The sequence below is a fragment of the Colossoma macropomum genome, unplaced genomic scaffold (genome assembly GCF_904425465.1).
Source record: "Colossoma macropomum unplaced genomic scaffold, Colossoma_macropomum, whole genome shotgun sequence".
Lineage (NCBI taxonomy): Eukaryota > Metazoa > Chordata > Actinopteri > Characiformes > Serrasalmidae > Colossoma > Colossoma macropomum.
Window position 1 is genome coordinate 1,325,786 of NW_023494789.1, and position 27,588 is coordinate 1,353,373.

General features: G+C 38.5%; 1 protein-coding gene across 1 annotated transcript in view; it reads left to right on the plus strand.

Annotated features, from left to right (window-relative positions):
• Positions 1-23,327, plus strand: part of LOC118807723 (protocadherin-9) — a 407,775-nt gene extending 384,448 nt beyond the window's left edge. The window contains exon 5 of the mRNA XM_036569769.1: positions 23,129-23,327. Coding sequence (XP_036425662.1) covers positions 23,129-23,214 — 86 coding nt within the window. The 3' untranslated portion in view covers positions 23,215-23,327. The remainder of the gene's footprint in view (positions 1-23,128) is intronic.
• Positions 23,328-27,588: the final 4,261 nt, after the last annotated feature.

The window sequence follows — 27,588 nt, forward strand, 5'->3', positions numbered from 1 at the left end:
TGCTTTAATTGCCATTTCTTTGCTGAGTTCAATATATTGAGAGAAAAATAAAACATGCAATATAAAATGTGTCATAACTTCTGCAAAGGCCACATTTTATGCTTTAAGTTTTCCTCAGCAATTACACAGTAATCATACATCACAGTGTGCATGTGTGTCTGTAGAGTGTGTTTCCTTATTTTCACAAAATCAATGAAACATATCGTTTAACTAGAGGTGCCCAAACGTTTGCATACAACTGTACACACTGTATACCATGAATGAGATATACTGAGCTGGAACACCGTCTGGACTTTATTCCTGGAAAGGCGTTCCCTCTCAGATTTTACAGTCCAGGCAGGGAAAATTGCATATAATTGTTTTACACTGTTTCTAAGGAATTTGCACGATGAGCCGAAGTGCTGTTGAATGCACTCCAATTTCAGCCAACAAAACGCTCAGACAATGGGAAGTGGTGGTGAGGCGGCGTCCACCCACCCAGTCTAACCCAGACAGACAGCAGTCTGTCCTTGTGTCTGGAAGGTACGACAGAAGTAGCTGAGAAACTCCAAACTGATCATAAAAGTGGTTGTTTACTTTTCTAGTTTCTTTAAACCTCAAAAGTGGTGTTTTATGAATGTCTAATCTACTCTCTATTTTATTTTTTTTTTCAATCATTTACCAAACCGAATGGGCTATGGACATTTTTGACCTTCTAGTTAAGTGTATCACATCATACGTGATCAAGACTGTTGAGTCTTTTTGTTTAAATAATGGATGTTTTGACAAACGTTTAGCGTCCTTGTACTCTCTGCCTTGATGAAGGGCTTGTTTAGTAGTTGCTCTGAAAGATTCATTAACCTTTTAGGAGCTGTTTTCATAAGGTGCTAAAACTTTTAGAAAATGGCCATACCTGTTAGTTTATAAACCAAATAATTTGTTTTTTCACAACTATGTTCCTTTTTGCACAGTATTCTTAATAAACTGTTTAAAGCTGTGATTAATGATACAGATATGTCTTATATATTTAAGCAGCATTGCTGGCAACATGCTAAATTGCTAAATATAAGTTTATTTATTCATTTTTTTATGTTATTATTTATGTTATTATTAAGCAAGGTTCCCCCAGTAAAACCTGGCCATTTCTACTGCTGCATATTATTATTGCATGAAGATACTTACATATTGTATCATTAATATGTTTGGGACATATTACATGTGGATACATGGGTAATTACATTTACATACAAACACAAATGGATGTACCCTGTATATTTATACATGTACATACAGTGTACATACATTTGTGTGTGTATTTGTGTTTATTTATTCAAAATATTTTATACAAAATATTTATTCCCTTTATGCAAAAGTCCCCATTGGCTACTCTAATCAATTTTATTATATATATATATATATATATATATATATATATATATATATATATACACACACACACACATATGTGGGTGTCCAGAATGATAACAAAATTAACAGTTTGCTCTGTAGATGTAGAGATATGTAGGAGTAGCCAATGGGGACTCGCTCCCTTTTGAATAAAAAGAGGGATTAATCAAATGCAATGAATTTTTATTTTGCTTAATCGTGCACAGGGACCAGTGCTGATGAAAGAGGAGCTGAGAGAGAGAGAGATTCATGAAGTGCGAGTTGAGAGAGAGAGCGCGCGCGAGAGAGAGAGGAGCGCACTGGATGTAGTGTTTTAAGTAGCAGTCCATTTACCATAGCATTTTTTCCCCTAATGTGGAGGTAATAGGATGGTGTTAATCTTTGTGAAAGATAGAAGAGAAGAATAAAGCCATTTGCGAGGATGAGCTCTTTCTGAAGAAAAGTAACTCAAAGCAGGAGTGCTGGGGTTCAGGCTTTGGCACTTTTCTTTAGCTCTTAGAAGTCTGGAGTTATTATTGTCATTTTGCTATACATGTGACCCACATTACATAATTATTCATACGCGATTGCGTATTTATATAATAAGGTACGTAGTTATATAATGAATTCCATTTACATTCTGGATCGGCAGATTAAAGTCTGCACTTTTGACTTTGTTTTTAATGTCAAACGTGACAAAAACAGAGCAAAATGTAAAGAGTGTTTTTCTTTACATAAAACAAGACTGCAGATCTATCAATAGGTGTTCGAACAAAGAAGCGCTGGAACATTTGTGGCACATTCCGAGACTGCATGTGAAGTTTCACGAAAGGGTTGCACAAGTTCAAGCTACAAAAACATAACATACTAACACTGTTGGATCATGTAGAATTTACTATGTTTATGTATTCTAAGCTAACATGCTGTGACAGGGAGTCCACTAGCTTATTTCAGGTGTATAGCCAGTTTTGGGATCAGGCAGAGCATTAAGGATTCAGCGTTGTTTTTGAGGCTTGGCCATGCCCACAAAAGTTTTTGGGGTGTGGCTTCCCTATAGTACATACATACATACATCATCTAAACCGCTTATCCTTCTGGGTCGCGGTGGGGCGCTGGAGCCCATCCCAGCTGCCACTGGGCAGAAGGCAGGACACACCCCGGACAGGTCACCAGTCCATCGCAGGGCAGACAGACAGACACACACACACAACCACACACACTCACACCTAGGGGCAATTTTAGCATGTCCAATCAGCCTGACTGCATGTTTTTGGACTGTGGGAGGAAACCGGAGTACCCGGAGGAAACCCACACAGACACAGGAGAACAGGCAAACTCCACACAGAAATGACCCCGGTCACCCGGCTGGGAATCCAACCCAGGCCATTCTTGCTGTGAGGCAACAGCGCTACCCACTGCACCACCGTGCCGCCCCGCTTCCCTATAAAATTTATTTTTAGTAGATAAATAATCAGATTCTTGTGAGTGGTTTAAGGCCAAATTTGTGTTAAATAAATGTTTTTAAGGACTTTGGGGTGAAAAAATCATAAATTAGCTCAAAAATTGAATTCGGTCAAGCCATGTGGTTCAAATGCGCCATAGCTCACACCGTAGGCATCCTCACATCCCCAAGTAGTGTATAAAGCCATAGTAACCAACCCAAATCTAGCACACCTCATCTAAACACTAACTTCTGAAGGCAAAAGCTACATGGACAAGGAAGGGTTGATTGGGGTTGGAGCTAAAGTATTCAGGAAGGTAGATCTTCAGAAACAGGGTTGGTGACCACTGTTATAAGGTAAGACCAAGTTGGACGTTGAAGTGCCTTTCAGTCACCACAGTGGAAGCCTTTAAAGTGGAGCAAAATATTAATGCAAATGTGAAAAATAAAATATCATCTCTGCGCTTTCCATTGAGTTTCTCCACTTATTTCAAAGACCTACGAAGGAGAAATAATGGAGAGGAGGTTGAGGCTTGGAGGGTTAATCATATGTTCAGCTGAAGGCCATGAAGTAGAATGAATGCTAATACTCCCATCATCGCCCCATACAGTGGAGAACCGCTGTACATCAACCCATTTTGATGTGTGTTGGAGGTTTTTGATGGACGTCACAATTATCATTACAGATATACATTGTCAGACTGTCAAAACAGAATCAGTGCAAGCAGAACGTTCATTATTATCTCCTCAATGGCAGCTGCTAAATGCACAATAACTAGAGAGATGGTGGGCTTTTGGAACAGAAGATGGGATCGCTAATGTTTAAACTGCCAAAGCCCACTGATTGGGTGGTATTGCACATAAACCTTCATTTTTGAGCCATTTTCTCAAAACCTCTCTAAAAGAATACGCAGAGCGCTGTCCACATGCTTCCACTTTTATGGACTTTTCCCCACTGTTGTCTGGGAAGAGCACCAAAACTGTTAATGTGTTTACTGCTGGACAAATAAGGCCCCTTTCTAGATGCTCTACAGATGCTGAATGTCTCTGAATGCTCTGAAGCAGAGAGGTGCTATCACGGCTGGCTGTAGCGTTTTAGTGGCCCAGAGCAGTATTTTTTTGGACGCCTGTCCTCGATCCTGCTGGGACTGAACAGTTAATTGTAAACACATTGATGAATTAAAGAGAAATGTCTGAGATATGGCTGAGATTAGCTAAAAGTGAGTAATTATTTAATATATTATGTATTAACATGTATACGTGTCCTATTCATGTTTTAGTCGTCCATCTGACTGAATACTGTTGCTGCATGTTTATTTATTTTAAATCTACTTTTGTTTGTATTTAATATTATCTTTTATGCAGTCTTATAGAACTTTAACTTTGTTTACATAACTTTAGCTGACCAGTTAGCTTGCCAGCTGATGTGCTGTGAAATTTGAGGTTAACTGATATCAGTGACTATTACAAGCTGTCTAAAAGTGTTTTTAGTTTTGTGAAGAGTCATCTGGTCAGCATCCATGTCCATCCTATGGTGATAGTCAGTTATGTGTAGTTGCACAGATTATCATAGTGGTGGCAGTAAAGTGCGCTTCATGATGTGATTGTTGACGATTGTTGTAGTAGCTGATATAATTGCATACACAGTTTGGTTGTGGTAGTGCTGTGTAGCAACACATCTTTCACACTTTGCAAAACGGAAACAAAACAGGAGAGACTACAGTAGATGGTAACTCTTATTCTCCAGGGTATGTTTTGGTTTGTCCGTCTGAATTTACATGACCAAATCGTAAGGTAAATTATTCAGTAACTGCATGAAATAAATGTAAATTTTTATTTTATTTATATATTTATTTATACATTTTTTGGTAAAAGCTCCCCTCAAATTAACAGAACGTGTTTTATGATCATACACATATTGCTCTCTTGCAATCTTAGACACTCTTTGTATTTTATAAAAATCATTTTTACAGAGCAGATCACTGAAGAGACGCCGTCTGTTTATAGTTTATAGTCCAGATTTGTGGAAAAATGGGTCGACTTTCAGAAAAAAAGATTTGTGAGTTCAGCTTCTTTTATTATTAGGGGTTTAAAATTACATCACCATCTATTTGACTGGACAGAAGACAGTTACAGCTCTCATACGACCCCCTCCTTTAGAATGTAGCTTATGAAATATGAAAGTTATGAAGAATATGACGAAGTGTGTTTTGGAACCACCGGTGGTCTCAAGGAGTTGAAGAGGTTAAAAATGAGTTTTTGTTTGTTTGATTCTTTTGAACCTGGTGGTGTAACACATAATGATGGTGAGTGTTATGAAGACTGTGGGAGAGTTTTTGCTGGACACGGGCAGTTCTAGTTTGACAGTAATCGGTAATCATCACTGCCATAGGCTGGACTGAGGCCTGTCTCCCGAAGCAGGATTTCTTATTTAGCCAGCTAACTTATAAGCTTAATTCAATGTAATTAAAGTTTGACTTATGACAGTGGGTCACTTTTTATCAGGCTGCAATCCTGACTTGCTCTGGGCAGGTTATGTTCAGGATTTCAGATCTTAAACAGCCCTTGGACAATTCAGGCTGAGCTTCTGACCAATCATGGACTGATCGAAGCATGAGCATGAGCAAGGAAACACATCATACTATATCGATATTAAGAATATATACTTTTACTTTCTACAACCGCAATTCCAAAAAAGTTGGGACAGTGTGTGAAATGCTAACAAAAAACAGAAAGTGGTGTTTAGCACATTTTGTTCTCTCTATTAAATTAAAAGCAGTACAAAAACACAATATTTGATGTTTTGCTTTTGAACTTCATTGCTTTTTGTAGATGTACTTGCATCACCTGTATAAGATGTTTTATTAACGTTTCACTATGTTCCTATTCTTAAATTGACTCTGTCCCGGGTTTTTTGGAACATATTGCAGGAAAATTGATATAACATTATCTTGTCTTTGTACTACTTTTGCTCAAATACAGGTCAAAGTAGATTTATAAATCACTGCTTTCTGTTTTCATTTGCGTTTTCCTTACTGTCCCAACATCTCATGTTTCTCAGGACTGGCCGTTATAAATGTTGATTATACCAGGATTAATCACAGCCTGAGGAAGTGAACCTGAGTCGACAGAGAAAGTCATCATCACCTTCGTGAGACACGTTTTTGCAGCTACATTTGTTAGTTACATTTGTTTGTTAGCTGGTTTTGTGAAGCTGAAAGTTAATCAGGAGTCCTGTCTTGTTGAACTTGTGATTCAGACTCCAGATCTGTTTTGTTTTGTTGTTGTTTTTTCCCCATTCAGTTTATCTGGTTCATTCCGTGTAGTCTGAGCATCAGCTCCGGCTCTCTGGCTCTAAAATAGTGCTGTTTTTATATGTTAGATGTAAAAGGTGAGTGTATGTATGAGGTGGAAGTAGTTGAGAGCAGGGCTTTTATCTGTGAGGACCTCTCCTCAGAGATGAATTCCACAGAGCAGAATTTGTCTATTTAGCTGGATGACTAAAGTGAGATTTGTCCAATAGGAATCTCTCCTCATATTGAACATGCTTGACTTTTGGCATAAATTATCTGGCTAATTGAGAAAGCCTTCTTTATGAAGCATCACACTGGAGTACGCTAAAAGCCTCAAAACATCCCAGCTGCCATCATGCTGGTGTAGATATGATTTCACAGGGCCTGCCGTGATCTTGTAACAAGTATGTGTTGGGACAACCATGAGAAGTTTTTGGCTAAATGCTCGTGGTTAGGCTTCTGAGGTGGGAACAACCTGAATGGGAAATTCTTAAATCAGTCCAACACGTCCTGAAGGCAGAGGTCAACACAGGGGGGGCAATAGTGCACTCGCCAACATTGTCCAATGAACAACATCCCTGTTGAAAGCCCGTGGATTTAATGTAAGGGTGCAAAGCTTCATATGAAATCATGAGCTAAATGAGAAAATCTCTGATAACAGAAAGACACAGTGGACTCACCATGAGCTTTTCTTCATAGATCCTCAGAAAACAGGTAAAAGGAAGTCAAGTGATGTCATCAGTGTGACTTTTATTTCAAAATAAGAGATTCTTTGTTACGCACTAACACCAGTGACACGACTCCTGGGGACAACAACTTTCATTATATATTTATAATATTTATTTGGCTTTTGTTTTCTTTATGTCATTTAATTTATATATTCCATAGTCATGTAGCCTGAGCCTTTACACATGACTGTGGAGACAAGCACTTCTGTGGTGCTTGGAATTCTAGATAATTGATTTAAAAATCAATATTTTCATTGAGATGTAATTATTAAAATAACGTATTGTTTTATTTTAAAATATAAATAAATTGAAAAATAACCCTAACATGTTTTTTGAGTGTAATATACCTGTAAATGCTAGGGACACAAAAATGGACTTTTCTGTGGAATGACCCTCATACGAGGGAAAGGTCATAGCTAATTGGGGTGGTGTTATAACGTATAATAACTGTAATAATGTTCACCGAACCTTCTGAACCATGCTGCTCTGTTTTATCTGGGCCCTGTCGTTTTACTTATGTCTTGTTTTTTTCTGTCTGCAGGGTGAAATGTAACTTTCTCGAGTGGTTTACTGTTTTTACAAAACGGCAAAATCTTGGTACCTAAATACATAAAATATTTGAGTGCAGTCGTGTATATCGAGCATTTCATAATGGCTTTGAATGTGCCTCACCCTCATTTGTTCTAAAAATACCAATTTAGAATCTATGAAGAGATGATAAAACACCTGAACATCAACACAGCTGCAGAAACTCATACCAAAGAAGTTATGCAGAAAGGAGATTATGGTTCATTCCGTCTTTGGTCCATTTAGACGTCTTTGGTTTGTATTGCTTTCATACTTTAAACAAACCACACCTTGGTTCGTTTTGAAGTGAACGAGACTGACCTGCTCAGAGGGTCTTGGTCTGCTTCTTTGTTGTGCATCAATTTTCATTTATTCAGACTAAACTTGCCAAGTCTGATCGCATCCTAAAATACCGTCATGGAAAAGTTCCCCTAAAAACTTCAGTCGAGCGAATTTGTTAGCTAAGAATAGAGATTTGCTAGGTAGCTTTTTAAAAAACACAGGAATTTAGGATTTTGCCACCAGTGTAGTGTAGATGATGATAATGAGGAGGAGGAGGAGGATGTCCAGGTCAAATAAAGCCACACATTCTCCAAGAATTAAGAATTATTGCTGGAGAATGGCCACCACCAAGAAATGTGGCTTTAAAACTTGTTTGTATTTTATCGCTGCAGTAATTGACAACCATTTAAAAACACTGGCCGTGCCTTTTCTTTATCCTGCATTAAACCTGGACTTGTTGCCTGATGAACCAAGCAGTTTTCATCTCTTCTCCTGCCATAAATACCTTTAGCACAGAGCTACAGTGACTAAAGGCAGCGACGTCTAAATGGCAGCAGCTGACATTTCTGCTTTTACTGCGTAGGCCATTAGGATTGATAATTCACCGACAGGGAACAATTTCTGCATCCATATTCAGCGCTGTTTTTAACCTACAAAACACCAAAGCACAGGCTGTCTACTTTAAATTTCTTTGAAGAGGACAGAGTTTACTGCTTTTTTTCTGTGTCAAAGCTTACATGGTGGTATTTGAGGTTGGGGGAAAAACAGGCTTAATCATGCCTCACGTCTCAGAGGGAAAAGTTCATTTAAAGCAATAATGCTACGAGGTATGATGGTGTAGTTCTGCAAGACAAAAAGAGCAGGAAGAAGAACAAAAATGTCTCTTCCTTTTGTTATTATAATTTACTTTAAATGCATTTTTAAATGAGATGCTAGGTGACCAGGTGTCTGCTCACTGCTCCTCTTAAGAGCACTGGGAGGCGCTCTGGGTCCAGGCACCTTCTCGCTGGTGCTCTTTGGAGTACTGGACAGACCAGATGCCTCCTCACTGGTGCTCTTCAGAGTACTGAATGGACCAAATGCCTCCTCACTGGTGCTCTTCAGAGTACTGGACGTCCAGGTGCCTTCTCGCTGGTGCTCTTCAGAGTACTGAATGGACCAAATGCCTCCTCACTGGTGCTCTTCAGAGTACTGGACGTCCAGGTGCCTTCTCGCTGGTGCTCTTCAGAGTACTGAATGGACCAAATGCCTTCTCGCTGGTGCTCTTCAGAGTACTGGACGTCCAGGTGCCTTCTCGCTGGTGCTCTTCAGAGTACTGAATGGACCAAATGCCTTCTCGCTGGTGCTATTCAGAGTACTGGACGGACCAGATGCCTTCTCGCTGGTGCTCTTCAGAGTACTGGACGGACCAAGTACTTTCTCGCTGGTGCTATTCAGAGTACTGGACGGACCAGGTGCCTTCTCACTGGTGCTCTTCAGAGTACTGGGTGGACCAGGTGCCTTCTCACTGGTGCTCTTCAGAGTACTGGGTGGACCAGGTGCCTTCTCACTGGTGCTCTTTGGAGCACTGGGAAGCGTTGTGGGACCAGGCTTCTTCTCACTGGTGTTCTTTGCACCACCAGGAGGTGCTGAGGGACTAGATAGCTTCTTGTTGGTGATCTTCAGCACTCTGACAGGTGCTGTGGAACCAGAGATCTTTCTGCTGGTGCTCGTTTGAGCTCTGGGAGGCACTATGGGACCAGGTGCCTTCTTGTTTGTGCTTTCCAGAGCACTGGGCAGAGCCTTGGAGTGGAGGATGCTTTCTAGGACTCTGGATGGTGTTATAGGCACCAGTGCTGGCTTGACGGTGGTAGATTCTTGCAGCAAGGACACTGCAAAGCGACTTGAGCTTCCTTGGAATGGAACAAGCCATCATCTATATAGAAATGGTGCTCATGCAAATTCCCCATACGTCTCCAGTAAATTTCCTAGGAAAGACAGGCGCTTGGAGACGGGCTTGGTGGTGGCCGTGAGGGACCACTCTGCCAAATCAGTTCAAAGTGAGGTTCCACAAACACAAAAAATCCAAAAATTGTTATAATCTATTTAAACCCAAAACATTATTTGAAATAGTAATAAGCTATAAGTATACATATTTTGATGTCTTTTAAAGTGAAATTGAAAGATTTAGATTTATCATAAGTTTAAAAAAAAAAAACAAAACAAAACAAAAAAAACTTTATTCAGAAAATGCTGTCCCATGTTTTCATGTCATTACCAAAACACAGAGTTTTAGTTCATGGGCATTTTAGAGCAGGAAGTGAGACTGCATCCCCCTCATGTCCACATGGTGAGCAGTTAGATCTCATTCCCACAAGAAAATGTCATATTAAGAATTTAATCATTAAGAACTACTGCTACTGAAAAAAAACAAAAAAAAAACAAAAAAAACATTTCCTCTAATTAAGTGAACTTTTTTGTGTTTTAATGAAAAATATTATGATTTTATGTATGTACAGCTGTTGCACTTGCTAGCAATTTTAAGTTCCGCTCAAAATTAGCTAAAATTTTTACTACCAAAATATTTGGCAAAGTTTCAATTGGTTTCAATTGGTTTGTCAGTAACAAAAGGGGATTTTCAGTCTTTTGCTTTAATAAAAACAAATGTAACTATGGTACAGGGTTTCAAGTATCAAGTTTAATTGGCATTTGCACAACATGTCAGGACATTCATGCATTGAAATGCTTGTGGTGAGGCTCAGATAATCACTCTACAGAAAGTAAACAAAGTAAAAATAAAAATACAAGAAAATACTGAAACTAAAATATATTAAATATGCGCAAAATATACAAAAAAATATAGAGACAGGAGGGACCTATGTAAGACAAGAAAAAAAATCCTCTCTGCTATGTATAAATATATTTATATTAAACGAGGGATAATCTGTGAAGAATATATACATTTTAAAGTGACTTAAGTGACTCAGTGTTATTGTTATTTAAAGTGACTTAGTGTTGAAGTGTTATTGTCCATAACAGAGATATGATATGACAATACTGCCAAAGTGACTGAGTGAAATGGTAACAGGGGAAGGACTCACAGCCTGTGGGTAGAAACTGTTCATTAAGGGTCACCAGGGTCTCTCAAAGCAAAAGGATTTTAGTTTAAAAAGTCAGAAATGGGTTTTGCACCCTGAACCAATTCAGCAGAATCTATATATGCAGATGTGTTGTTTTTTTGTGACACTGCTTCAGAACATGCTAGTTTAACAGTCCAGTTTGTGTGTTTTTGGCCTGTATCGACTGAGGAGTGAAGAAAAGCCTCCTTTATTCTATTTAAGATGAACTTCACCGATCAGAAATGCACCATTTCTAACCAAGCAAGGCTTCATTTACCATCCTGTGATCACACTCACTTTGACTCCGCTGAGCTGAAGCTAATGAAGGTTGTCAATAAAACAAGCGGTTTGACGCGTAAGCCTTGATTTACCTTCGGCTGTTCAGCCTCCCTTCAACACTTTCATGTCAGATCTTTCTCTCTCTCTTTTTTTTTTTTTTGCACTAAGAGTTTGCTTAATACATCACCCTATTGATCTGAGCTCTAGCTGTGATTAAAGTGATGGAATAAGAGAAAGACTGTTAGGTGCTAATGCTGATGCTATCAGCTCAGACAGGCTCTGATTGGCTACTGTTTGCTGTTCTCCGATTCCTTTATGTCACATTGGCCTTGTTATCCGTCCTGCAGCTCCTCCACAGGGACCACCAGCCATGATCACATCTTACTGCATCAAACACTGCTCACATCAGCACCAGCTCCGTGACTCACTGGGTGGGTTTTAATTATCGGAGAAAGGCCAGGCTGTTCAGAAACGCTGGCAGTTGTAGGTAATAGGGATGAGGATTTTAACCATTTCTGCTGTTTGAATATCCACCTTTTTAAGGAAATAGGTTTTACGGTATCATTGCTATCCAAACAAAAGTCTCCATTTTTGTCAGTTATTATTTTTCACATCATTTAATCATGGTGACACCAACAATATTCAAACAGGAAAATATTTTAGATTTATTTTTATATTTAATTAAATTATTTTTATATCAATTAATATTTTATATGAATTTTATATTTAATATGCTATAAATTACAAAAAAAAAAAAACCTAAAGTTTTAGCATCTGTTTATTCAACACAGCTGGCTTAAGTGGTGAGCTGTGCCAGATTTAGTCTCCAAGAATAATCTGCTGAAGTTAGGACAGGTGCATGTACATGTACTGATGTTACATAACCTGTGCTAACACAAAATATTCCAAACCAGCTGGTATTTACTATTATAGTGATTATCGTCCGCATTGTAAATGCAGCTCCCTTATACATGTTGTAAAAGACCATTCCTTGTTAGTGGATTCCTTGGAAGGTGGACACATATGAGCACATGAGTGAAGTATCCCTCTCAACCCTACCCATAAAGCCCCTTGGTTGGACAGTACTGTAATTTTATATCAGAGATGGGGACTCGAGTCTGTGAATCAGACTCAAGTTGCGTGTGGACTGACTCAAAACTCGACTCGGACTTGAGACTTAAGACACATATAAGAATATAGGAGTGCCAACCTAAACGGTAAATGAAATAACCTTTAGTTTGTGATCTAACTTGTATGACTGCCAGTTTGTCTGTCGATTTTTGCTGTGGTTCCTGTTTTTTCGTAGTCATTACTGCGAAGATGTTCACCCACAGCTCCCAGCGGCATCAGGTTAGATATGGTTTTAAATAATGAGTCTTTCATTGTAGACAAACATTCAGGCTGATAGACAGAATGAAACACTGCACATAGTAAATGTGGCGTTTAAAGGGAAGAAGTGAAACACCTGGAAACAGTTGTCAGCTAAACTAGCTGAGGTTTTAGCACATTACAGATCACTTTCCTTAAAACTTAGTGAAACTTCAGCTGGATTAGCCATCACGCTGGCAGGCTAGCATACATGCTAATAGACTACAGACTTACCAACAGTTTTAAGTAGTTTTGCCTCTTTTTGTTAAACACTGCATTTACTGCTTGTAGCACATCTGTTCAGCACTGACTGAAGGTTCTTCTGTAATGAAATACTCATTATTTAAAGTTGTGTCAAACCTGACAGGGTTTTTTTTAGGGGTCAGCTTTGGTACAAAGCAGTGCACACTGTAAAAAAATGAGAGGTCAGCTCAACTTCAAATGATCTAGTAACTGATTACATGGCTTTTCTTGAGTTGTCTCAACTTGAGGACACCAGAGTTCACCCAACTCAAACTTCTTAGTTGAGTCTAAAACTTCTCCCAGCTGCTGTTTCTAGGTCTGCATCTCGGTTACATAAACAACCTAAATTTGCCTTTTTTACAGGTTTCCCCACTAGCTGGCGCTCCTTCTATCACACAGTCCCGTCAGGCATATTTTCCTCTGGACAGCTGTGGTATTGCTGGGATTCAAACTCACAACCTCCTGATGCTGGGATGAATTATTAGACAGCTGCACCACATGAGGCGACGCCCAGCTTTAAAGTTAAAACAAAAAGTATTTTCTCCAGTGTATCAAACATTTGTAGACACAAAGTCTGAGCTGCTTCATGTGTTCCTGAGTGGTGCAGTGGACTAAAGCCCATTTCACACCAAACGTGGTAACCGTGCCGCACAGTACACTCCTATATTAATCAGTGTAGTCTTTCACACCGGTTGAGTGCATCACGTGGCACCATGACAATAAAGCTCGTGTGCAGCACAAACATACGCCTTGGGTCTATTTCTGTCGTGTGCCACGTACAACATGCTATGCAGAAACAGTAGAGAAATGCAATGTCTGTGCTATAATATACAATCTAGGCTAATAAACAAGTCAACCAATCTAGTTTTAACCCTTTGACAGGCTGACTGACTGAAATCCCTGGTGAGAAAGCCAGCAACAGTCGAGGCAGCTAGTCAAAACTTTATTGTTGGTCTTGTTATGTAATCTACATAAAGTTTACATGAGATAAACGGACATGTAGCTGTTTATATTACGTGAAAAAGCAAAACAAACAGCAACCACTCTTGTCCGGTTTGAAATACCAAGCTTCGCGGAGTGGTTCCGGATTAGCATGCGCGCCGCGTCTCATCTGGTGTGAAATGGGCTCAAGCTGTCACCCCAACAGGAGGTTGTGGGTTTGAGACCCAGCGATGCCACAGCCATCCGTAAGTGCGTATCTAAGAGGAAGAATGTCCAGCAGGATTGTGTGATGGAAAGAGTCCTGACCAGTGGGGAAGTTGTGTATAAAAAACAAGTTTTATTTACTGAACTGAGATGCAGAACTAAAAAATTAAGAGAACTTTTGACTCAACTAAGTAGTTTGAGTTGTGTGAACTCTGGTGTCTTCAAGTTGAGTCGACTCAAGAAAAGCCATGTAATCAGTTACTAGATCATTTTAAGTTGAGCTGAATTCTCTTTTTTTTAAAACAATACAGGGAATGACAAAAAATGTGTACTGAGGACTTGAGACTCGACTCGGACTTGTGTGAATCGACTTGTGAAAATCGCTTGTTCTTATGCAGGAGTGTCACATAATTCCTCCCTCCAAAGCCTGAGGTGAAGAAAAGAGTTGAAGGATGTAGTTAGCAGGGTTACAGTGGTGTTAACAGGGTTATGTTGGCTGTGGTTGTTGGGGAGGAAATGGAGTTGGGGTGAGGAGTGATGAGAGAAACACATCTCACTCTCAACATCTGTGGGCTGAAGTACTGGGTGCAGTGTGAGGGTGAAAATGAGGCTGATCCTTAATAAAGTCTTTCAGCCCCAGCATGGGGTAAAAACACCACACATACATCATCACACACTGCGGCGACGGCTTCTCTCCCTCTCACACAGACACACACACTAACCTCAGCTCTCACCTTCACACCTCCAAGCACCCAGGAACACGTGCACACATGGCCTGCTGAACGGATTGGGTTGACATCGGCCAAATAAGTTTTCCCAGCTTAAAATATGACCAGATTTTAGAACCAGAATAGCAAAAGTGTGACTGGCCACACCTCTTAGCCAGTCGTCTGTAAAAACAGAGTGAAAACTCCACAGACTAACTCTTCAGAACAAACCTGCAGTGAGAATGTTTTTAAAAAACAGTCGAAAACTAATTTCTTTACTTTAGAATTTTAACTAGGTTTTTTAATTGTTTCCTTTGTTTTTACTGGAATATTACTATTAATTTTATGGTCTAGTTGCATTTTTTTCTTTTTTTATTTATACTTTTATCCTGTGCTTTTTAATTGTATTTATTAAAATATAGTTTTTTTTTGCTATTATTTGTTTATTATATTTAGTTTTTTTCTCTTTTTTCTCTTCTTCCTCTGTTGTTGTAATGTGAAGCACTTTGAGCTGCATTTTTAGTGTATGAAAGGTGCTATATAAATAAATATTATTATTATTATTATTATTATTATTATTATTATTATTATTGTTATTATTATTATTATTATTATTATGGCAGTGGCCAGGGGTTTGGGAAGTGGGGATGCTGAGGATGCTTTTAGGATTGCAACTGCTAATAATGATGATGATGATGATGATGATGATGATGATGATATTATTATTAATAATAATAATAATACATTTCTGAACTTTATAATAATCTGAGCATAGTAAAACCCCATGTGTGCTAGTTTTAGACAACTGTTGGCCGCTTTGAGGCCGTGTTGCTAAACGCGTCTGACAACTGTTAACTGCTTTTGGGTTGTGTCGCTAAAACACGTGAGTTGAGGTGCGAATACAGAAAGTCTATACAGAGTTATAGACCAGTACTGAACCTCAGAGCAGCATAATATTATTTTAAACTTTAACTTTAAAAAATATCTAAAGTAATAACGAAGCATTTATCAATCGTTGCATCTCCCATTCAGTATGTTGAATGTTCCTAAAACTGTGGTTGTGACAGTTGGTTACTTTGCCACACATCAGCAGTCTGATTGGTCACCACTTAGCTCTTTTGCATAAAGTACGTCCAAAACGAGAGTAACGATGTGCATCAGTTGTATGTATATATTGTCCTCTCTCGCCTCGTTATAGCACTGCATGACACATTCTGGTGTAAATTAGCAACCAAATGAAAAAAAAAGGCAGATCATTTTGCATGACATCATCGTTCATGTCACATATATGCTAATTAAAATTTCAGCACCCTTAACTTAAAACACTTTCATGCATCCCTCGTGGTGGCAGTACATTAGTCATAATTGCTATGCTAAGAGATGGTGGAAAGGTGTTGCTGAGGAATGTGTAATCCCTGACACGCTACCCCGATCATCTGGAAGGTGGTGCTGTTTTTCTTTCCTTCCTAAAGCTTTGATTGAACTATGTGGAAGTCTTCACTCACAGCCCAGTGACAAACTATTAACAGGCAGACCTTTACTGGCTCTAAGGCAGGCCAAGCTTTATCTGAGTCACTGTATTTGCTAAGAATCATTTTAATATGTGTACTGACAAAAAACATTGCAGAAAAATCTTAAGATCAGTTGGGTAATGAATTAATTTAGCTGCTGACAGCTGGAGAGTTTAGATTAAACAGGACTGTACAGCGCTCACATTTGTGATTAAAAATAAATATGAATACACTTTTACATTTGCCATTGTTCCTACGAATATTCAATAGACTTGTATTCAATAAAGAATACAGTAAAGACCCAAGTCCTCCTCAGCACCATCTAGCTCCAGTGTTAGCTTTAGATGAATGGGTAGCTTCCATCACTAAAACCTCCACCTTATTAGACATGCAGTTACATTCCAATTTTACCATTTAGCAAACTTGTGTCTTTGCACTAAACATCTAATAAAGCCATTTTATTTACTTTTATTTATTTTATTTAAAAAAAAAACAAACAAAAAAAACTGGAATTTGGTGTCAGTCATCTTTTTTTAAAGAATGTACATACCCTGCTGGAAAACAGCTTAAATTCTAATCTGGTTGACCACCTTGGTCAAGCTGGTTAGAGCTGGATGACCAGCTTTGTTCAGCTTCTCAGAGCTAGATGACCAGCGCAGTAACCATCTTACCAGCTGGTAGATGGTCAAACTGGTCAACCAGGTCTCAAAACATAGCTTGAACTGTTAAACTGATCAAGCTGGATTACCCAGCAGGATAATTAAGCAGCAGTTACAGATATATCAGCAAATTTCAGTGGTCTAATTGTTTCTAAAAGATGTTTAGAAAAAAAATAAATTATTTCCTGACATTGTCCACCACAAATATCCTTTGCATGATGAAAAATCCATCCTTTGCATGATGAAAGAATAAAAGTTGAAGGTCAGCTATTGATTGTTCCACGCTGTGGAGTTTGAACATGTTTTACAAAATGCTTCAAGCTAATGAGAAACTGTAGTGATCTTTGTTTAGATCCACTATATCACATTGATTTTCCAGTATAAAATGCTTCACAGCAGAGTTGGACTCAAGTTGGACTTGTAGCTAATCAAAACAAGTTGGAAACATCAGCAACCAATTTGCCACCATGCAAATATTAGCTTTGTCACACAACTTAAGAAATAACAGTGTGACCTCACACAAAATACACAGTTGTTTAAAAGTTTGAAATCAAGTCAAGTTGGATTGATGTAAAAGTCGAATGAATTCTGATCTGGCTGTTTAGACTGAGTTGCATAGCCACATATTGGATAGGTATCGGATTTCAGTATCGCATATCAAAGGATACGTTCACACAGCAGGTAAAAGTGGCCCAAATCCAGTCTTTTTCTCCGTATGTGACACAGATGTGTGTCTGTGTGTCAGTGTGAACAGATAAACACACTGAATCTGACAATTTCAATTCTGATTTGAGACGCTTTCGTATGTGGTACTGAAATCCGATACGTATTCGATCTGCGGCAGTGTGACTCAGTCTGAACAGCCAGATCGGAATTCATGCAACTTTTATGCCAATCTAATTTCGCGCTGGTGAGACTCATAAACATTTGGGCTGATGTACAAAAAGATCAGAAGAGACTCATCCAAAATGCTCAGTGTTCGAAGAGATTTTGAAAGAAATGTCCGAACGCGGCCAAAAGAGAACGAGGCTGCAGCGTCAAAGAACAGTTAAAAGTCTGAAAGCAAAGTTTAAAGAATCCGAGGAGAAATTCGAACACATTCTGGGTGATGAGCCCAGCTGTCAGTCAGTGAAGCTTCATGATGGCTCCTGTGATGCTGGTGAAGATGAAGCTGATCCTCCGGGAGTGACTGGTGTTCGTTGGGGGTCATGATTGTTTACCTCTGGATGAAGCACTGTTCTTTTGCGCGTGTGGGTCAGTTTAGGAGTTGGTGAGTGAATTTAGATTTGGGCCACTTCTACCTGCTGTGTGAACGTAGCCAAAGTGTCCCAAATCAGAACTGAAAATGTCAGTTTCAGTGTGTTTTTTGCTTTTCACACTGATACACAGAACAACACATCAATGTCACATTGGAAGAACAAGATCCGAATCCCAATTTAAGGTGATTCCAAAAGCACTTGAAGGCAACCGTACAAATGGTTCTTTCTTCGAATCTGCCATTTCTCACACATTTCACTGTGTGCAACAGACAAACAACCCACCGTCACAGTGTATCTGCGGCCTGTCCCGAGTGTTCATCACCCGGAGATTTCCGAACTGGGTCAGACCTGCAGCGGCACAAACGGAGCGATTTCTCAGTCCAGATTAATAGCCTGATTGATCTGCTCCCCCAGCACTCGCGCAAACACATTTTTCTCGCAGGCCTCTACGTCTAATGACATGCAACAAACAAGTTTGGGAAGAGGCTTTCAGAGCTGAGTGATGGAAGAGAAAGCTAATTTGATTCTTTTCTTTTCCTCATTCAGCTCTGGAGGTGCTGCTGTGTTTCCTTTATCACGAGCAGATTGAGAGAGACAGAAGGCTGAGCAATAATAGCGCAGCTGAACGTGTTATTAAAGGGCCTGGATGTATACATATCCTTTTTTTCAGTCTCGTTATGAGAGTGCTTTTGAGAGCAAGGTGAGCAAACGTGATTGTACACTTTAATTGAAGTGTCATTTGTAATACATCAGCTAAGAGCATTCAGAGCTAATTAGTCTCCTTCAGTCTAACAATTTCTTTATTGCAATCTGAACAGACGGGCTGTGTTCTGTCCAGAAAGCATCATGGTATCTAAAAATGCTCTGCAGAAGTGCCTCATTGAAATGTCATGGAAAAATGGTGAAGATAACTATATATCTCAGTAATTAATGCTGAATTGATGTTATATGATCTGTTTGACCTCTTTTTTTTCTAAATTGCAGCCCTGAAGTAAACACAGTATGGTTTGTCAGTTAAGCCTAATAAAAGTTGATGTGGTAACAAACAACTGTATATGTGTGGGTATGTGTATATATATACACACACACACACACAACAAAATATGAAATATAACAACAAAACAGTTCTTTCCTTTTTTTGTTGACCTAGTTTGATAATTCTTTAATAATAATTCTTTATAGCACTAAAATGGTTCTTCTTTTATCACAAACTTGACATCGTAATAATAGCAATCCAAAATGAAGACCTAGTTCACCATGCACAGAACCATTTAAGCATGAAATGGTTCTATTTAGAACTCATGGGTCTAAATAGAGCCATTGCTCTTGCTAAAGAACCCCTGAAGAAGCATCATTTTAAGTGTGTAATCATGCATAAGCTTACAAATGTTGTGGCATTAACACCACATCATCACCTCACTGGTGCATGAAAACCGCCGTAGGCTGCGCATCAGTCCACACTGTTAAAAGGTTGATTAAGATAGATATATATCTCAGTAATTAATGCTGAATTGATGTCATGTGATCTGTTTGCCCTTTTTTTTAAAGGGCAGCCCTGAAGGGAACACGGTAAAAAAATGGTTTGTCAGTTGAACCTAACAAAAGTTCATGTAACAAGCAATTTAACTCGCTTTATTCAACTCAAATAAACACTTAGATTGAAAGAAAGGTTTATTTAAAGATTTATTTAGGTTGAATAAAACTAGTTCTGGCCATTTTTATTGGCACCTGTTTCTTTTACAATTTACAGTGTCTTCAGAAATAAATGAAAATATATCAACTGATTATCATTAAACATCCTGTCAAACCTTTTAAAGATATTCAACAACAAAAAAGTTTTTCAATTTATGTAGAACTTTTTTGAAAAATGATTCTGTATAGCACCCAATGTTACAAGCTTGACATCATAGCAATAGCAATCCAGTTTCCAATAGAGACCCAAATAAAGAACTATTTCACCATGCAAAGAACCATTTAAACATGAAATGGTTATATATAGAACTCTAAATGTAACCATTGCTTTTACTAAAGAATCTTAGAGGGAGCATCATTTTTAAGTGTGTAATCATACAGAAAGTAACATGCATCCTGGCATTAACACCACATCATCACCCCACTGGTGCATGAAAACCGACTTAGGCTGCGCATCAGTCCACACTGTTAAAAAGTTGATTTAAGATATATATATATATATCAGTATATATTTGTATATATATATCAGTATATATATGTATATATATATATATATATATATATATATATATATATATATATATATTTATTTAGGTTGCATAAAACTAGTTCTGGCAAACATTATCAGCACCCATTTTATTTACAATTTACAGTATCTTCAGAAATAAATGTAAATATACCAACTTATTATCATGAGTGTTTAACAGGATATTTAGAGATATTCAACAACAATGACGGAAAAATTCTTTTCAACTTATGTAGAACTTTTTTGAAAATTATTCTATATAGCACCAAAAATGGATCTAAAGCTTGACATTGTAGCAATAGCAATCCACAATGGAGAACTATTTCACCATACAAAGAACCATTTAAACATGAAATGGTTCTATATAGAACTCGTGTCTAAATTGAACCATTGCTTTTACTAAAGAACCTTAGAGGGAGCATCACGTTTAAGTGTGTAATCATGCAGAAACTAAGATACATCGTGGCATTAACACCACATCATCACCCCACTGGTGCATGAAAACTGCCGTAGGCTGCGCATCAGTCCACACTGTTAAAAAGTTGATTTAAACCCTTAAAATCTCAGACTTATTACATACTAAAGCCTATTATTCAGTAACTATAGAGGCCTCAATGCAAACTGGCTGAGCTATTCTTAGATTATATGAGCCCACTTGTGGGCCACGGCCATTTAAAGGGTTCAGCTATTAAATTGTGCTGTTATTTAATACAATTCAACACAAGTTAATGTGTTAAAGTATCACAGATGTAAGTAAAGTTTTCCACTTCCACTTGAAACTCTTTTTAAATGCATCATATTGACACTGAGACACACTCTCATCACACAGTACAGTGTAAGTGGTTGTTTCGGGCCTTTTTCGGGTCGGACTGAATCTAGCAGTAATAGCTGAACTTTTATTTTTAGGCTCTCACCCACCTGCCCTGCTGACATCTTAGCAGACGAAACATCACTCAGAACAAAGTGTACGGCTGCCCAGATGCTGCTGCCTTTCCCTCACACACACACCACATACACACACACACAGAGGTTCATTTGCACCTTGCTGATGTGAGCGAACAGCTCAGCTCATTATTGATGTGACCTGACGACAGGTTTCTGCGGCGTTTGCCTCGTTTCTGCTGCAGGAGACAGGGGTGATACATTGTCGTAAATGTAGATAAAAATGCCTGAATACCTGTTTTTTTGCACATCAGGTGGGATGTCAGGCCTAAATGGAATGCAGGGGGTGTTAAAAAAGGGTTTCTGCCACTTTCCAGTCTGCAGGTTGAGATTAAAAAGTGTTTGTGTTAACATGATAATGTTAAAGTTAAAACTAAAGTGTGTGTGCAAATATGTTTCTCCAGTTTTATATAGTTGCATGAAAAAGTCAAATTACATATAGTTGATTTTCTATGTGAAAAAAAATAACACAACATCTTCGTGGGAGAAATGAAACTGCTAGTTTTCTAGATATTTCTGCTAGTTTTAATACACATTTTTTATTTATTTGCTTAATTTATATATCCAAAAAAAAAAACAAAAAAGAATATAAAATGTAGCATGTGCATAAGTTTGGGCCTTCCAGTCAGTGCTTAGTAAGACCCCATTTGACTGAAATCACAGCCTCCAAAGGTTCTTTTTCTGTTTTTTTCCTTGCAGAACACTTTTAGGTCATCTTGCATGCACATCAAGTATGATCTACCCACAAATTTTCCCAGAATCCACTCTGAAGATGGTGAAGGCCATTTTAAAACCTTAATCGTTCATTTCTCGAAACACTTCAAGGTTGATTTTGATTTATATTTTGGATCATAGTCTTATTGTGATATCCAACCGCTTTTTATCTTCAGTTTCTTCACTGATGGTCTCCACAACATTGCCTATGCCACTGGCTGCCACAGAACCCCGAAACATTATAGATCCACCCCCATATTTAACAGTTGGCAAGGAGTTCCTTTCATCAAATGCTGTTTCTTTTTCTCTCCAAACATACTTTGGTGATCTTTGTCTAAGGCAAAATGCTTCTGGTTTACGTGAATGTTGTGTTGCATACTTCAGATGTTGAGGTCACACACAAGGTTAACTTCTGATTTCTCTTCTGTGTAGATGATGTTTGTGATGTTTGTCAGACAGCCGAATATCCCTGTTGGTCCTTGGCAGTGATGTGGGGGTTTTGCTTTGCATACCTGACCATTCTAAAAGCTGTTTTTTTGAGAGATTCTTTGCATCTTCAAGCTTTTGTCTTGACTTCAATACTTCAATTTCTTAATGACATTTCAGGCAGAGAAATTACAAGCAGTGTTTAGATATCTTTTATAGTGTTTGCTTGCATTATAAGTGACAATTATCTATAGTTTTAGATCAGCAGTCAGCCGCTTAGACGAGTCCATGGCTGTTGATTGTAAGTACAACGTCCTGAGAGGTTTAAAGTGTCTGGAATTGTCTACAACTGACATGGATGAGTAAAAAAAAACCCACAACAAACAAACAAACAAAAAACTCTGAGACTTTACCAAAAAAACTAAATACAACTAAAACTATTTGAGCTATTTATTTATCTATCAAATCCATCATATAAATGGTAATCCTGCATTAAGATTTGCAGAAATGTGTCATATTTGAGTGAGTTCCCTGCAGATGTAAAGCTGTGAATTTTTTTTCTCTTACAAAAATAAACAAAAGGTGTAATTTGCCAAAACTTTTGCATACATCTTCTGCGGTGCTATTTAGAGTAGAAATATGTGATTTTGGATGTTCTTACAGACTGAGTCAGGCCTGGTTTCATTAATGTTTTTTAGTTGAGGTTTTCTGGAAGCACCTGTCCAAAGAAATGTGATGTAGAAGGTTTGCAGACTAACTATGAGGTGTAAACACAGGACGAACGAACAATCGGTAAACTATTCAGATTTCAGTCTAAGTGTTGGTTTCTTTCTGTTTTCTTGCATGTGCCCTGAAATGATCGACCCCATCGGGAAAAAAAAGGTAAGAGAATTTCTTTATTTATTTATTTTTTTACAGAATCTGGCGGCCCTGTTGTTGGCCTATATCATCCAGTTAATACTATGTGAGCTGATATGCTAGTTCTGTATGTTTTTGAGCATGTTTAAATGTGTGCAGGAGTGTGTGACCATGTGGCCCTTTGTCTTTGGCAATGGCGTCCAGTTGAGAGTGTGTGTGTGTGTGTGTGTGTGTGTGTGTGTGTGTGTGTGTGTGTGTGTGATTGGTGTTTACACGCTGGCTTTCAGACAGAAGTCAGGTGTGATTGGCCATCTTCTCCACGTCCTGCTTAACATTTCTCTCACTGAATTAAAGAGCCACTTGATATTTTCCCTGACGTCGTCTCCGCTGGGTATTTAGCGACTCTATTGGAGAGCGTATCATCTGTCACCAACAAAAAAAAAAGACGCCTCTCCTCACCTTTTTATCTCCGGGAACGGACGACACAAGGATGAGAGGAGAGATCAATGCGCTGTCAATCATTCCACACAGGGCCTGTCATAATCTGTATGCTAGCATGCTAGCAGAATAAGCTTGATGATTTGAAGGTGTAGATAGTGATACTGGTCTGAATGGTGCTTCATAGTAGCAATAATAATAAGCAATAATAATAATAATAATAATAATAATAATAATAATAATACCTTAATAAGATTTATTCACATAATGCTTTATTAGGACCTTAGCGGAGAGTGAGCATGAAGTAGTTTTGTGACATACTGACTGTGCATGACTTTAATTTATTAATATCCTTCTTAATAGAGCACTTTTCATACCAGTGGCAGCTCAAAGTGCTTTACAGACAGGTAATAAAGCTGTAATAGAACAGTAATTTAAATAATAGAAGAAACTATAAGTATTAATTTAAAATCATATAAGATAGTGACACAGATCAAATTAATTAATTAAAAAAGATTAATACCAAAGAGGTGTAGAATTTTAGTTAAACTCTAAGAGATACATTTTTAAATGAGCTTGACTGTCCACAGTTAGCATAATACCCGAAAGAGGTCTCTCCAGGTTTTCTAGATTTTGGGGAAGGTGTTTGCAAAAGACCAGTATCTGCAGATCTAGGATCACATGTTGAAATATAAACAGACAGACACTCTGTGATGTAAGTGGTGCTTTAAGGTCATTTAAAGCCTTAAAAAATAATAATAATAGAACTTTAAAATCTATCCTGAAAGACACAGGCAGGCAGTGCAGTTTCACTGTTAGGATTTGTGCTGCTGCATTTTGTACAAGTTGTAGATGATGGATTGTTTTCTTAGGGAGTCCAGTAAGAAGACCATTACAGTGATCAACTCTGCTTGTAACAAATGCATGAACAAGTTTCTCTGTGTCACTCTGAGATAGAAAAGGCCAAATTTTAGTGATATTTTAAGATGATAAAGAGCTACTTTAGTGACTGTGTTTACATGCAGATATAACAGAACTCAGGCTTTGTACTTCAGGTTTGGAATTTGAACCTAAAGAACCTCCAGATTTGAAGGTTGAGAGAAGTAGTTTGTATTGTTACAGAAGAGGCAGGTAGTCTCTGTCTCAGAACCTCCACTCACAGACAACCTGGTCTTCATTTTATTCTAAGGTGCTATTGGAATCTTGCCTAGTACACTTTCATTGGCAATCAAACCATTTTTGTTTATTAAGTGGAAAGCTATATGTTAGCTGGTTTCCACTAGCAAGTGCTATCTAGTCACTAATAGCAAGCTAATTGCTAGTTAGTAACCAGCAGCTGGTTTAAAGCTAGCTTAATACTGGATAGTTACTCAGATTTTTTTTTTTGTCTGAGGCTTTTTTCACACCTAGTTTGTTTGATTTCATTTTCCTTTGGTTAAGGTTTCACACTACAACAGCTAAAGTGCACAATTACACAAGTTAATGCTTGTTTGTTGGTCAGAAATTTAGCAGGGATACAAACACTCTTCACTATTCAAACCAGAAAACTCCTGCTTTGCCTGAAAATAGCGATGTTTAATGTCTATGCCCATCACAATCAAAGCAATAATGATAAACCTTTCTTGATATCTGCTTGTTTATGAATGGCTTGTCAATTTGGATGTAGCCAATCAGGTCACTGATACAACACATTGCGCGATCTGTGTGCCAAATTTATAGCCATTGCTTTGCTCTTATTTTCCTGCTCGTCTGCCGTTATTAGAAGCTCGTGCTCCAAAATGATATGAGCATCTGTCTAGAGTCAGAAGTTAAACTAGGCAGATTATGCGGATGGTGCAGCGCTGACGTGCTGCTAGTAGAAAGGAGGAGAGCATGCTCTGATGCTGGTTTCCCTCGTTTGGTGCAGAAGATCTAAAAAATGTGTTCCCACCAGCAGCAAACTGAACAAGGTTCATTTGGAAGTGAACCAAGACCCACAATTTTCAGCTCTTCATTGGTTTAGTGTGTAGAGTAAGTGTTCACTTGTCAAAATGGACCAAACTTTGAACAAAAAAGTTTGATAGGTCCACACATGGAAGGACCCTTAGTGACTTAGCATTGCCAAGTGGCCGCTGGCTATTATTTACCACTCTGGCTCCAGCAGGTGTACAACACTTCTTGGACAGTCGTGTGCTCCTACACATCACAGTAAAACAGAGGTTTGTGGTTGATTTTGCATGTCAGTCAAATGATTTCATCATAGTATTTGGCCACATTGAGTGATGAAACTTTCCAGGCTCTCTAGAGATGAGCGAATCTAGCTGGTGAAACTAGGAACACATAGCCAGTGCAGTGTATAGAGAATCGGTGTGAGCTGGGCCCATCTTTCAGAGTGACTGAGGGCCCCAGCTTCTTCTGCTGTTTAATCTCTGAGCTTTTGTTCTGTTTTGGCCATCAGATGAAGGCCTGATTTAGATTAGGTTCTCTCCAAGCCTCCGTACTGTTGGTAATTAATTGGTACAGCCACTTTTTTCTCAGTGCCTTGAGTTCTTTTCACAAACCCTTGACATTCATTGCCGGATACTCAGGACGTCTTCTTACTTTCTAATGAATTTCCCCAGGACCTCCAGGGCAGCTCTTTAAACAAACCCAATTAGAGGTGTCAAAAGGCCCCAGCAGTGGTTTGCGTTCGTCCGTTTACAGTTAATTACAGGGGCTTTTTAACCCACTGTCTGAAGCCTCCGAGATGCAATCAGACAAAACATCCTCTCTCCTGGGCCTGCAGGACCACATCTAACAATCTAGAAGTGACACAGTGAGGGCGATGGTTTGTTTTATTAACCCCTAGCAGTTTAGAGTTTTCACTCTCGTTTTACTATAAGGAATCACGGATTTGCACCCTTATAACATAGTTATGTAGTGAATTTTATTTACTTTCGATTTACAGGGAAATATATTCACACACTTGTTTTTGTTCTTTAATATACTGTGTGTATTTATAGGCATAATAATAAAACACTAAAAAAACTAGCATTTTTTCTCTTCTTTTGATGTAAAAAATAACTAAAACATTGCAGAAATATTAGTTTTTTTTTCCTTCCCCCTAAAAACAGGACTGCACACACAACAGTAGCTTCTCATCAAATTCAAATCATAATAAAAATTTCCTCTTGTATTTACAAACACTGTGATATCATCTTTGTTCCTTACTCCTTATTTATTATTTGTACACTAAGCTGAGATGACCAAGGTGGTTTTATTCTGACTCTGATGTAATCTTGACAGTCAGTACGCTACAAATTAATGCTAAATAAGTAAGTTGAGGTCAGCATTTCTCATTGCCCACCTGCTCGGATATGTCCTCATCCTCCTTAAATAGCTTTTTTTATTCCTGTCTGCTCTGTGCCTTCCCTGATGTGTGAAAATTGCTTCGTTGGTAATGCAAAAAAAGCCACAGCGTCGCACTAAATTTGATATGCTGATCTCACGAGTTGTTAGCTTCTTATTTGAATTTCCATTCCGCCTTAAATAGTGCAACAGTTACACCATCGCACCTGTACAGGCTTCTAAATGTACCTGCTACATTATTGAAGGTGGAACAGTAAATGGGAATAAATCTACGTTCACATTACAAGCCTTGTTGCTCAAATCCGATTTTTGGCTCAAATCCGATCTCTCTGACAGGATGGTTCACACTCGTTTAGGTAAGTGACTCAGATCTGTCATTAATGTGACGAACCGGCGTCCTGAAATGACCCTCATGAACTCATCCTACTCAGTAACGTCACGTGAGTGAATCACGTTCATCATCAGCACAAACTAACGAGCAGAACGAGCTTCACTGAGAAGATAATTAACTCTGATCAGCTCTCAGCTTCATTATTAGAGCGAGACGAAGGAGAAAAAGGAGAGATGAGCTGCTTTTCCACCGTTTACAGGCTTTAGCTCTTCCATGGTATCGCTGTTGCCATGGTAACGCTGAATGATGCCGCTGTGGAAAAAGCACATGAATTCCGATCTGAGCGTCACATTATGGTCGCATGGGCACGAATCGGATACGTATCCGA